General features: G+C 34.4%; 1 protein-coding gene across 7 annotated transcripts in view; it reads right to left on the bottom strand.

Moving 5' to 3' along the window:
- PARPBP (PARP1 binding protein) overlaps positions 1 to 13,457 on the bottom strand; it is a 67,138-nt gene that overhangs the window by 35,710 nt on the left and 17,971 nt on the right. For all 7 annotated transcript variants that reach the window (XR_013350876.1, XM_077846100.1, XM_077846104.1 and 4 more), the window contains one exon: positions 7,669 to 7,776. Coding sequence is in view for 6 of the 7 variants with exons in the window: in XM_077846100.1 (XP_077702226.1) it covers positions 7,669 to 7,776 (108 nt within the window). In the remaining variant the exon portion in view is untranslated. The remainder of the gene's footprint in view (positions 1 to 7,668; positions 7,777 to 13,457) is intronic.

Here is a 13,457-nt window from a genome sequence, read left to right as displayed (position 1 = left end):
TATCTAGAAGGTAAACAGAAACTGGAGGAATATCTAACTTTAACAGAACTGCAATAAGAAGGGAATAAATCAAGGGTACATGGGTGGCTCAGTCAGTTGAGTATCCAACTCTTGATCTCAGTTCAGGTCTTAATCTCAGGGTCATGAGTTCAAGCCTCACTTTGGACTCCAAACTGAGCATGGAACCTACTTTAAAAAAAAGGCAAGGAAGGTGGTGTGGTAATGAATGAAGTTTGTTGTTTACTGGCCCAATTTTCATGACTATGGCTGCACAGATAAAAGTTACTATAAAGGTGCCCTCAGAATCCAGGGCTAGGAAAGCAGCTAGAAATTTAAAGGGAAAAATCTTGGAAATAATTGAGAGTATAAAGAGCCAAAATCCCTAGCTAACAGTGAAACTACACAAGCATGGAGGAGACTCCTGAGGGCCCATCAAAAATACAGGCAAAAACCAAAAAGAAATATATTTAAGAAAGATTTAGCCATGAGGAACCAGAGCTATGAGTTGGAAGGTTTGCTAAACTGAGCGCATTCCACAACTGCATGTAGCTGAAGTTTCAGAAAGCTAAAGCTGGACAGGCTTGAAGTTTTAGGTGTACAGAGCCAAAACTTGTCAGAACAACTGGAAAATTCAGGAAAATCCCTAGAAAAAAGGAATCCATGGAAACAATGAGCTCCATACTTCCCAAATCCTTGGCTGACTGTCATATCTGGCAGGCAAAAGAAAGATTTACAAAAGCTAACCTAAAAAAAAAACCCAAAAAACAAAACAAACAAAAAACAGCAAAGAGAAACTAAGAATAGATATCCAAAAAGCTACATACCAAGGCGACAAAATATGAAGTTGAAATCCAGGCAAGAAAACTACCTACTAGAATAAAAATTCAATTGTCCTCAGAAGAACATGACAAAACCCAGAATCACTATAAAATATTATCTGTAATGTTTAGTTTTCATCTAAAAATTACTGGACAATTTAATAAAAGGAAAGTGTGACCCTTTCTTACGATAAAAAGCAGTCAATAAAAATCAACACCAAATGGACCTAGATGTTAGATTTAGCAGACAAAACACTGAGGTGGCTGGTACAAATATATTCAAAGAACCCAAACAAAATACGTTCAATGAATTAAGAAAATATTATCAATGAATTAACGTGGAAAAGACAACAGCAAAGTGAACACTATAAAGAAAGTAAATTCTAAAAATGAAAAGTACAATGACCAAAACAAAATTTGCTAGGTGAGCTCAACAACAACTTGGAGAAGGTGGAAGAAAACTATCAGTGATCTTACAAATATATAAATAGAAATCACCAAAGCAGAAAAACAAAAGAAGAAAAAAAATAAAATAAATAAAGCCATAGAGCTCTGTGGGGCATGTACTTAGAATCCCTGCAGAAGCAGAAAAAAATATTTCATTTAATTATGGCCAAAAGCAACCCAAATTTGGTAGAAAACATTAATTTATAGATATAAGAAGCTATTCAAGTAGGAAAAATACAAAGAATATCATTCCTGTAGTATAATTAAACTCTGACAGCCAAAGATGAGAAAAATCTTGACAACAAAAGAATCAGAACCAGAACAAAATGACACATTACATAATGGGAACAATGATAAGGTTAACAGACCATCAAAAAGTAAGCCAGAAGACATTGGAGCAACATATTAAATATGTTGAAAAATTATCTTAAATTACAACATCACGATAATATAGTATTTATGAAGGGACATTCAAATCAACGAAACAAAGTTCACAAAGACCTAACACAGAAATGGCCATTTGATTTTTGACATAGGTGCAAAAGAAACAATAGAGAAGGACAACTTCTCAATAGTTGTGTGGGAGCAATTGGTCAGCCATATGCAAAACAAATGAAACACACCTAAATCTCACATTTTTTTTTTAAGATTTTACTTATTTATTTGAAGGGGGTTGAGAGAGAGAGAAAGAGAGAGAGAGAGCGCAAAAGCAGGGGGAGGAACAGAGGGAGGGAGAGAAGCAGGTTCCCCACTAAGCAAGGAGCTCAATGTAGGGCTCCACCCCAGGACCCTGGGATCATGACCGGAGCCAAAGTCAGATGCTTAACTAACTGAGCCAACCAGGCACCCCAACCTCACACTTTTTATAAAAATTAACTCAAAGCAGATCATAGGTATAAATGTACAGTATAAAACTGTAAAACTTAAGAAGAAAACCTAAGAAAAAAATCTTTATGACTTAGGTAGAATTATTAGAATTATTAGGTAATTAGGTAGAATTATTACACATGACACCAAAAGCACAATTGACAATAGGAAAAAACTGACAAGCTGGATTTCATCAAAATTAAATTATTTTTTATGGAATTCTCATCACCTTCTCAACTCCTTACACTCCATCTTCTTGTTCTGGAATCTTGTTTGTATCTAATTCTTAAATGTCACTCCCACATATTTACCTGAAATCATCTCCTTGCCTATTCTCTTAGAAAGATGGACTCCACAAATTCTATACTCAATTCCTTCTCAAAACATGAAATTCATTAAGTCCTTCAGTGACTGACAACTTAGCTAAAGACTCCATAATTTATCATCTGTAAACTAAGAAAATACTTTCCTAAATTTTTTTCATATTCTGTTTAATCAATTTTAAATTAGGAAGCATAAAAGAGAGCTTTAAAAGGTAGCAAAAAAATTACAAATCAAAAGAAATTACAAATTATTAGGAAGTCTCTTGAAACAATTATTAAGGAGGTCTCAAGTTCACACATGCATTAAAAGCACTTTTAAAGGTAACATGCTTTTCAGTTATTTAAATTTCTTATGAAAAACAAGTCTTGAAACATGAGAGGCAATCCGGGTCAATTTAAAAAAACTTTACTGGACAGGAAAAGGTTACCTTAAATATGGACTCAAAATTTAGGCAAAATTGATTTTTTTCAAAAAAAGCTTTACTTTTAGCCCTATGAAAAAATTTTTTTCTTGAATATTAAACATGTAAGACAAATGTTATCTTTGCAGAGAGGCCCCATGATATCCCAGTATAGAATAGCAATTCATGTACTCCCTTTCTTATAACCCTGTCATCTCGATGCATATCAATTATAATTCCTGCATAGATCTTTCCAATGCTTTGTATTTTCTTAATCTTTCTACTACTTCATGAGTTCCAGGAGAGCAACTAATGTATTGTTATAGCCTAAAAGAATGACTGACACTGTAGTAGGTAATCAATCCATTTTTGTTATTAGGTTCTCAATTAGTTTGTGTTCAATGATAAATGAAAAAAACTTAATACACATATTTGGCCATTTTAGATATTTCAAAATGAAAACCATTTATAAAAAATTACTTGGGATCAGCTAAGCACTCACATATTTATATTACATTGCCTTAAAAAGAAAATTGCTCCAAGGTACAACTAAATTAAAATCTTTAGGATCCATCCTAAAATTTTATAGCTTAAGTCATAACATAATTTTCTGCTTATATTTCAAGCATTATTTACTTTCAGTGTAAATTATAATACTTCATGTGAATCTCTAATACAAAAGTTTCCATTTTAACCTCATAGTGCAACAGTCTGAAACATATGAATCTCTTTTTCTTATGCCTTCACATTTCAAGAGTAACGTATTTAAAAAAAAAAAAAAAAGAGTAACGTATTTTGTGAAAAATCAAAGCAGAAAAAATGTTATATTCACACTGCAATCAAACTTTTTTACTCTTTCTACTTTTAATTTCATTCAATCTCTGTTTCATTGTGCTTCTGATGTCCAAAAATGAGAATTACCAAAATGTATGTATCTGATCCTTACTGGGTACAAACTGGGGCTTAAACCTCCACATCTACAACTTGCTCTTTAAGGGCTAACCAATTCTGCCCTTCTAATCTATGACACTAGACAAACATCAGGGAAAAACATCTTGGAGTGCTCACTCCAAGAAACAAGAGTGTTTCTTTTAACTCATGGCTGCAATTGGAAATCTATCCCTATCATTATGGTCATATAACATGGCAGTTATGGTTTCCCTGCTCTTGTATTTGCAAGTGTGTTTTAAAGAGGCTCCCTGGAAAAGCACTCCACATAAATACAGTTATGATGTCCAGAAGCAAGGGCCTAAATTGAAAAAATCCACAAGATTCAAGCTTTTACCAAGATACCAAAAATAAAGATAATGTTCTGTTTATTTAATAAACTGATTCAATCCATACCACAAAGTATTTGCAATGTTTGTTTAGAAGTTGAACAATTTTATTTAAGCTTTCTGGCAATTCCAAGTTTCTTTTCTTATCCCTTAATTATTACTGAAATGCAGATATTCAATTAAAATTTGAAGAAAGTCCATTTTTCTAGATTGAGATTAACAATTTCTACAGGTATTTTTTACTTTCTTTGTCAACACATAAATTCTTACATATAATGACAAAAAAAAGTTGGACTAGCACTAATATATTGATAGAATTTTGTATGTAACTGATGATTTTCTATTTGGGCCTTTACTCCATTTTCTCCCTCTTTACTTCAGAATTTCTAAAGCAGTTTAGAACCTTAGGAAAAATAAAATAAGGAAACAAAAGTATCGTTTCTCAAATTCATGCCATTCATCTACTTGATGACTCTGGAGTGGCATTAGTAAGGTACATTTTGTGATCAAAATATATCTATGTAAGACTTCAACCCAAAAAGTCACTTTGAAATTTTAATAGAAATATATTGTCTTCCAAAAATACTTTGCAAAAAGAAAATATTAGAGGTCTGAAAGTAACAGAAAAATAGTTGAGAGGATAGCTGCTACTGTAAAAGTCCGCATAAAACCTAATCTATTAGCTAACTAGTAGACAAAATACTCAGAAAACAACCTAGGAAGGCAAGAGAAAAGTGGAGGATTCACACAATGAAACTATCACTGTTTTTTTAAATGAGAAAACTATATGCCTGCAGTGTAGATGCATTAGTTTCTATATGCTATACTATTTTCTCATGGATGTCCCTTCAACATTTTATACCTGTAAGCCAAAGTTATAAATGCTTAGGTATTTTATATATGTACAAATCAGTTTATTTCTCTTAATTAAAAGGCACAATAACAATTATTATTTCCTCCTTGTAGATCCTATAAGATATCATAGAGGAGATTTGCAAGTGATCTACTCTGGCGGTAAATGAATGTACTCAAGTACCAATGAGGAAAGACCAGGCATTTGGTGAACATTTTATCAGTAGGAGGAGGAAAGGAGGAAAAGAGGAAGGAAACAATGTAAATGAAAAATTAATTTCAAGCAAGAGAAAATAGTTAAAATCACTAAAAGAATCATATCTGGGCAGAAAACATACAAAGATGGGCTTGACCAGGGCATGATCCTGGAGACCCGGGATCAAGTCCCACGTCGGGCTCCCTGCATGGAGCCTGCTTCTCCCTCTGCCTGTGTCTCTGCCTCTCTCTCTCTCTCTCTCTCTATCTGTGCCTCTCATGAATAAATAAATAAAATCTTTAAAAAAAATGGGCTTGAAATATTCTCTTGTACCAGAAAAAAGGGAAGTGCTCAGAAGTCTAATAGGAGATGTAAAAAAGACACAGAAGCCAGCTTGAAGGGAATCCCTCCATTTTAGCATCAAAGATTAATAAGTATAATTAATTTTAAAACTGAATAAATAAAAATTCATCATTCCGTGGTAATAAATACACACATAATAAAGAAGATAAATAGGAAAAAATCTAATTTGCATTCCATCTTATAAATATTATCCCAACTGCTAAACTGATAATGAAAGAGAATTAGGTTGTGACTCTGCCATTTTTTGGGAACTCTTTCCCTAAATAGCTTTATCTTATCAAGCTCTGCTTTACTAAGAAATGGCAGCAAATTAATATAAAGATATGACAAAGTTAGAAACTCACCATTCTGCAAACAGTAAAGAAATAATTGATTCAGAAAACAATCATGAACACATGTGTAAAACCAGTAGGTGAAAGGTTGCTGGGGGACAGGATATTTACACAATGTCACCCCACAGATCTCTGCTCATAGCAAAGGGAAAATGACATCTATATCCTAGATATCTGCCAATTTGGGACAACTTGAGTTTGTGTCTCCACCACAATGTTACGAACATTAAGCCTCAATCTAAGCAAGCTTTTGTGTTTTTTTTTTTAAAGATTTTATTTATTCATGAGAGACACAGAGAGAGAGGCAGAGACATAGGCAGAGGGAGAAGCAGGCTCCCCACAGGCAGCCCGATGTGGGACTCAATCCCAGGACCCTGGGATCATGCCCTGAGCCGAAGATAGACAGTCGCTCAACCATTGAGCCACCCAGGTGCCCCCAAGCAAGCTTTTGAATAAAAATTCCAGTTTACTGGAAATACAGGAACAAGATAAATAATACCAGGAGAAATTAAACAGATAAATAAGAGAAAAAGATGGAGGGGAATACTTCTAGATTAAGAGTCTAAAGAAATATAAAACCATTTGAGGGACAAATGGAGAAATCTGAATAGGGTAGACAGTAAATGATATTAGAGAATACTTAAGTTTTCTTATATATGTTAATATTATGATTATGCTTTTATTCTCAGGAAATGATATGCTGAAGGACTTTAGGCATTAAGTGTCATGATGTCAGAAACTTAACTTTCAAATACAGCAGAAAAAATATTAGATGCAGATGTTCAAGCACATTACTAAGTCTAGGAAGTAAATGCACAGATATTTATTTGAGGCCAGTGACAAATTTTTTTTAAAGTGTTATCTGTTTGGCACAGGACTTATGGGAGAATCTGCCTTAGCAACGGTTCCTAAAAGAATGAAGAAGATAATTCATCAAATTGAATGAAGAGGATGGATTTTGATATGTTGAATGTAATTTTACTACTTCTTTCAACATCCTTATTTTTTATCTTATCAATAATGATTTTATTTACCATAGAAACTTCTATAAACATAACTCTTATGGTTAGTAAGGGATTACTATATTTAATTAGGTATCTAGCATAGTATTTAACTGAAGGTAAATTATATTAGACCAAACCTGTGGTTCGTTTTCTATGGTTTGTTTGCACAACAAACTCTATTATCACAATTTGTGATGAATCAGTTATCTACTGTAAAGGGGACAGAACAGATTTTTCAATTGTACATATCCTCCCAAGAATCATTCATTTAAAACCATAAGTGACTTTACCAAATACAAAGATTCAAAGAACTCTGGCAACCTAGACCTTCCAACTACTTTTCAGAGACTTAAGAGTGATACCTGGGCGCCTGGGTGGCCCAGTTGGTTAAGCATCTGCCTTCGGCTCAGGTCATGATCGCAGGTCTTGGGATTGGGCCCTGGATCGGGCCCCCTTGTTCAGCGGGGAGTCTGCCTTTCTTTTCCTCTACCCCTCCATGCTGCTTGTGATCTCTCTCATATTCTCTCTCTCTCAAATAAATAAAATCTTAAAAAAAAAAAAATAGGAAGATGAGAACTATTTTTACACAGTGTCTATTACCTTGGCCCATAACCAGGAAGAAACTATTAGGCTCTTACCAGTCTCTAATGTATTATTCTTTGCAAATACAGTTTTATTTAAACAAAAAAACTTTTAAAAATTAACAAAATAACTGTAATGTACAATCAAATTATAGTGATTTGAAGAGGATCATATCCTGCTTTAATTTACTCATAATTTATCAGTACCTTTTCATTGTCCTGGTTGTGTTTACTCACTGGTGATGTTGGTACATAAAGATCAGTTTCATCAGCTACTTCATACTGTCTCCCAGACAGAAAATCCCGTAGTTGACTCTGTAGAAAACATAGAAGGTTACTAATAATACAGCGCTATGCCAACTATAAGTACTATTTCACACCAAGCTCTACATGGTGTCATCCCGTGTACAGTTTTATTACCCGATCTTTGTTGACAGTGAGTGTACATGGAATTAAACTTTCTAACAAAATGCTGCCGTTTCCAATGGCCATACTCAAAGAGTTTACAAATTGAGAGTTAAAAGATAACCATGGAAATTTAATCTAAGCCTTTTATTTTTATAGAAGAAAATTAAAGACAAAGGGCTTACCTAAGGCACATAATAAATGCTTCATCTTGGACTTATATATAAATAAACCTAGTGTCCTAACAGCATATTTCAAGCAAAATAAGAATTTCCATAAAAAATAATTATAAAGAGATATTTGCTTTCACCCTGGCACAGCACTGAACATCTCCACATTATTTATTCTAAGGGCTCTAAGGTCACATAGGTATTCGCATACCCCATTCCTAATGAGCAAACCTGGAGGGAACCTATGAATGGAATTAACAAAGCCTAATGACATTGCAAACCACCTATCCTCTCAGCGATTGCAAAATTATAATGAAAACAATTCACCAATATATACTTCTTAAAAGGCAATAATAGCATTTGCCACTGTTCTTCTAATATGATGAGCTGGAACTCAGAGCTAATCATAAGAAAGAAAAGAACTAGAAAGACTAGGATTTTGTTGTTCATAGGTTGAATCTCAAAATTCAAGTTCACTAAAAAAAGAATTTGCTTTTTTAAAAATAAGTTTTGACTTCTACTCCTTTGTTACAAAGGACAACTTAGGGGGCGCCTGGGTGGCTCAGTCGGTTAAGTATCTGCCCTCAATTCAGGTCATGATCCTGGGCTCCTGGGACCAAGCCCCTGTCAGGCTCCCTGCTCAGTGAGAAGCCCGCTTCTCCCTCTCCCTCTACCACTCTCCCTACTCATGCTCTCTCTCTCTCTCAAATAAATAAATAAAATATTTTAAAAAGAAAATAAAAACAAAGGACAACTTAGATACCTATTTTCTAAATACTAGCCAGAAACATTTAATGACCACCAATGATGTTACAGTGCAACTTTTCAATATTTAAAAAATTGATGTTATGAAATAATTCAGTCATTATCTTTCAAAAGAAAAATCCTTTGGGAAGGTGTGTCTGAAAATCACTGTTTTTTAAAAAAATGTTTATTATAATTCCAGTATAGTTAACATATAGTATTACATTAGTGTCAGGTGTACAATCTAGCAATTCAACACTTCCATATGTCACCCCGTGCTCATCACAAGATGTACACTCCTTAATCCTCATCACCTGTTTCTCCCTATCCCCTGCCGCTCTGGTAGTTTGTCTTCCATAGTTAAGAGTCTGTTTCTTGGTATGTCTCTTTTTCAAAAAGAATTTACTATTTAACAAATTTTGAACACAGGTAGTCCTCACACTTGTGGTTATGTTTTCAGAACAGATATTAAAAGCAAAGATTTATTCTTCCATAAACACAATGTTATTTTTTTTAAATGGGATAGTATTATCCTCTGGTTTAAAACTATTTTCATGTTTAATGACATGTAAAGTACAATATTCTAGATCAGTTCACTGAATATGGTCCAAGGACTCCTGAGGTTCCTAAGACCCATTCAGGGGACCCAGGAGGTTCTCCCTTTTCCAACTACGTACCAATGTGAATCTGAATTTTCTTGATATATCAATCAAAACAACATACCAAACAGAAGCAGACATGAGAATCCTGCTATTTTCCATCACACATGACATTAAAGATATTTCTAAAAATGTAAAACAGGGTCACTAGCCTCACAATTTATTCTTGGAAAACTTATTCATAAAATACTATTCATATTAACATGTAATAGGTTTGTTATCAATATTTATTAACTGTTACTTTAAATGTATCTCAATTTTAATCTTTAGTAACAGACATGACTCATACAAAATCTCCTTGTAGTCCTAAATAATTTTTAGGAGTGCAAAGGAGTTCCTAGACCTAAAAATTTGACAAGGATTCTAGATAATAAAGCATAAAGCTTTCTGAGGTAAGCATAAAAATCACAATGGTTTTTTTTTTTGTGATACATTATTAATTTTACTGATTTATACCTTTTTATCCTCATATTAAGTATATTTCTCTATTCCATTAATGGTTACCTCACGTTCCTATACTCACATCAGATCCATTTCTATCATCATTTAAAAGTGATAATGCCTCCTACTTCCCGCTCCCGCCTCCCCAACAAACTACAATAATGAGATCCTTAGGTCACTGCCCTCTTCTTTCAGGACATGCTATTTAATTTTTGTTCTTTTTAAATAGCTTATTCTTTCCACCAGGATACTTTTATTTACCTTCATCCTTAAGAGTTTGGGAATTTTACCAGGATGTCTACGTATGAGTCTTTTCTCTTCAATAGCCTGGAACTTCATAAAGACTCTAAACTAACAGACTAAGGGAAATTTTATCATAACAAATGTGGTTACAAGAAATATTTTATTTAATCATGGCCTCTTCTGCATCTGTTCCTTTTTTTCCTTCTGGAATTCCTATCATTTGTCATGTTAAATCCAATCTCCAAGTTTCTTAACTTTTCCTTCATGATTTCTTCATCTTCATACTTTTCTCTCTGTGCTTTAAATATTTATTTGACTTTCAGAATACGAATTTGTATCTGAATTCATCTGTTGTGTTGGGAAAACTTTCCTTTTTTCTTCTTTTTTTTTTTTAAACCTAGAAAGTCTTATGTTTAGGTGTATCCTTGAATTTCTTACTTTAATGGAATCAAGTTGTCATTCACCACTAAGAGCTCTATTCTGTTGGGCACATGTGTTTCTGAGGTAACTCATCTTTCTGTAGCTGCTGGGATTCCTTAAGTGGCTGTTGTTTTTCTTCATTGGCTTTTTGGGGCTTATAGCCTTGACTGTTGAGGTACCTGAAGTGATAACAATTTTAGAAGCAATAGAAACTGAAATAGTCTCTAGTCTTTATGAAGCATCAGTGGAAAAATAAACAGGATGCCAGTCATCTGCTTAAACCAAGGGAGAGTCTTCTTAGGTCTTCTTGTGGTCTTTGAAGGATCACCAATAGTATGCTCACCCATTCAGTTCCTTCTCGGCTTCCTGAGAGTCAAAGAATCCTGGCACACTCACAGAGGGTATTTGTTGACCTTCCCCAGAAGTTCCCAGATTTCTGAGGGTTGCTAAGCTCTTCTTAAGATCTACTACTTCTTCTCCTCAGCCCAAGTCTTCAATGGTTTTCAGATAATTGTTCAATTCATGAGAAAGCAAACTGTACGAACTGTACCAACTGTCTTCTACTTGGACTCCAGTTAGAATCCAAGGTCTTATAAGCTCCCAGATGTCCACAGACCCTGCATCCTTGTTCCCCGAAAGAGGAATTATAATGTATGAAATACAGGGGAAAGGGGCATTGTTCAAGTTATCATGCTACCAGAACAGCCTTGTCTTACCTTTATCTTAATTCCTCGTAATTCCTGCCTTATTTAGGCTACAATAAATAAGAAACGAAGATACGTAAGCATATGTACCTTTAAAGACATTTTCAGGGGCACCTGGGTGGCTCATTTGGTGAAGCATCTGACTCTTGGGTTTCAAGCCAGGTCTTACGGGTTTTGGGATCAAACCCTGCATCAGACTTGGTGCTCAGTAGGGTATCTCCTTGAAAATTCTCTCTTTGCCCTTCCCCACTCTGTCTCAAATAAATAAATAAATCCTTGTTTGTTTGTTTTTTTTTCTTTAAACACACTTATAGCATAAGTTAGGGTTATTTTAGTGCATATTTGAGGAAATCAATCTAGGGATCTATCTTCCTGCTCACTTTTTCTTCATTGGAAATTTCCCTGGAGCAAACAAATATGAGAGATCAAATCTTCCATTTTGAGTGCAGAAAAATTTCAACTTCACATACTATCATCTCAGCAGCTTCCACTCCACTCCTGATGTTCTGCAGAACATGTTGACATTTGGAGACACAGAACTCCCTCCAATGTAGATCTATATATCTCATAGTATGGTTGATTCACTTAAATGAAGAGGTTTACGATAAGAGGAGCAAAGGATAAGATGATGTGTCCAAAAAACCTCAGGCAGATTTTACTCCCATTGGCTTTATCAGAAGATTGTCTTTGTTGTTCCTACAATCAAATACTTATGTTTGATTAGCCTCTCTAAAATAACTATGTGAAAAGTAGTCAAAAATTATTTCTACAAGCAAATAAAATAAGGTAGGGAGAAATGGAAAAAAATTATCTTCCCTCACACTTATCATTACCATATTGTATGTATGCTTGGGTGTCTTAGAAGGTTACAACAGGGGGGCCTGGGTGGCTCAGTTGGGTAAGCGTCTGCCTTTGGCTCAGGTCATGATCCCAGGGCTCTGGGAGGGAGCCCTGAGTAGAGTCCTGCATTGAACCCCCTCACTCACTCAGCAGGGAGCCTGCTTCTCCTTCTCCCTCTTGCCCCTCCCCACCCCATGCTCTCTCTCGTACTGTCTCTCAAATAAATAAAATCAGAAAGAAAAAGAAAGAAAGAAGAAAGAAAGAAAGAAAGAAAGAAAGAAAGAAAGAAAGAAAGAAAGAAAGAAAGAAAGAGAAAGAGAGAGAAAAGAAAGGAAAGAAAGTTATAACAGGGCAAAGGGTTCCATTATAGCCCACTGAGCCCAAGACAGCAAACTGCCTGCCAATATCCACTCTCCCCTTCTTCCTCAGTAACAGAGATTTTGTTTTTATTCTGGCATGTTACCCAGAAAAAAAAAAAAAAAAAAAAACTATTTTCCATCTCCCCTAACATCTTGGTGTGCCATGTAACTAAGGTTTGGGCAAGGACATGGAAGCAAAAGAGCTATATGTCTCTTTAAAAGGAAAGGAGAGTGCTGTGCTCCCTTGCTACTTCCTGATACTAGGAATGCTGATAAGGAATCTGAAGCTCCAACAGTTATCTTGGATCTCAAATGATCTTGAGGGTAGAGGTCAAAAACTAAGATGGGAGAGCAGAATGACAAAAAAATCCTCGGTATCTGATAACCACAGAGCTATCACATCAGCCCCAGAGGCTTACCTTAAGACTCCTTTTATAAAAGAATGAGATAAAGTTCTATTTTCATAAACCACTGTTACTGTGGAGGTTTCTATTACAAGGAGCCAAAACATGATTTCCAAGTATCAGATGGAAATATTTATCAAATATTTTAATATCTTAGAAAATGCAATAAACATTTTCTTCTAATTATATCTACAATTATTTAGTTATTACCAGTATTTAACTACTACTTTAATGGTACCCAGCAAATGTTAAGATAAAGAAATACATTTCAACACTTTAAAACAAACTAGACACATCCAAATATATCAAGTCTAATGTATATAAAACCAAACTGCAAAGGATGGCATCCCATTAGTTTTAAAATTTATATTCAATAAAAAAAAAACAATGAATATGTGTACATGTAAAAGAAAAGGAATAGTATATAACTTCATCTTTATTGCATCATACTATCATCATAAAAGATACCTCATCTCAGTGAAATAGTATTTTTAATCCATATAAAGAGTCATTGCAATAATTTATACAACATATGCCAAAAGAACAGATGCACATTAAACCAAGAAAGTAAAATAGAAAAGCAATCCTTGGCACAAATTCAAAAAGA

The sequence above is a fragment of the Canis aureus genome, chromosome 13, assembly GCF_053574225.1.
Source record: "Canis aureus isolate CA01 chromosome 13, VMU_Caureus_v.1.0, whole genome shotgun sequence".
NCBI lineage: Eukaryota > Metazoa > Chordata > Mammalia > Carnivora > Canidae > Canis > Canis aureus.
The sequence above is the reverse complement of the archived record's forward strand: the minus strand, read 5'-3'. Positions and strand labels throughout refer to the sequence as shown.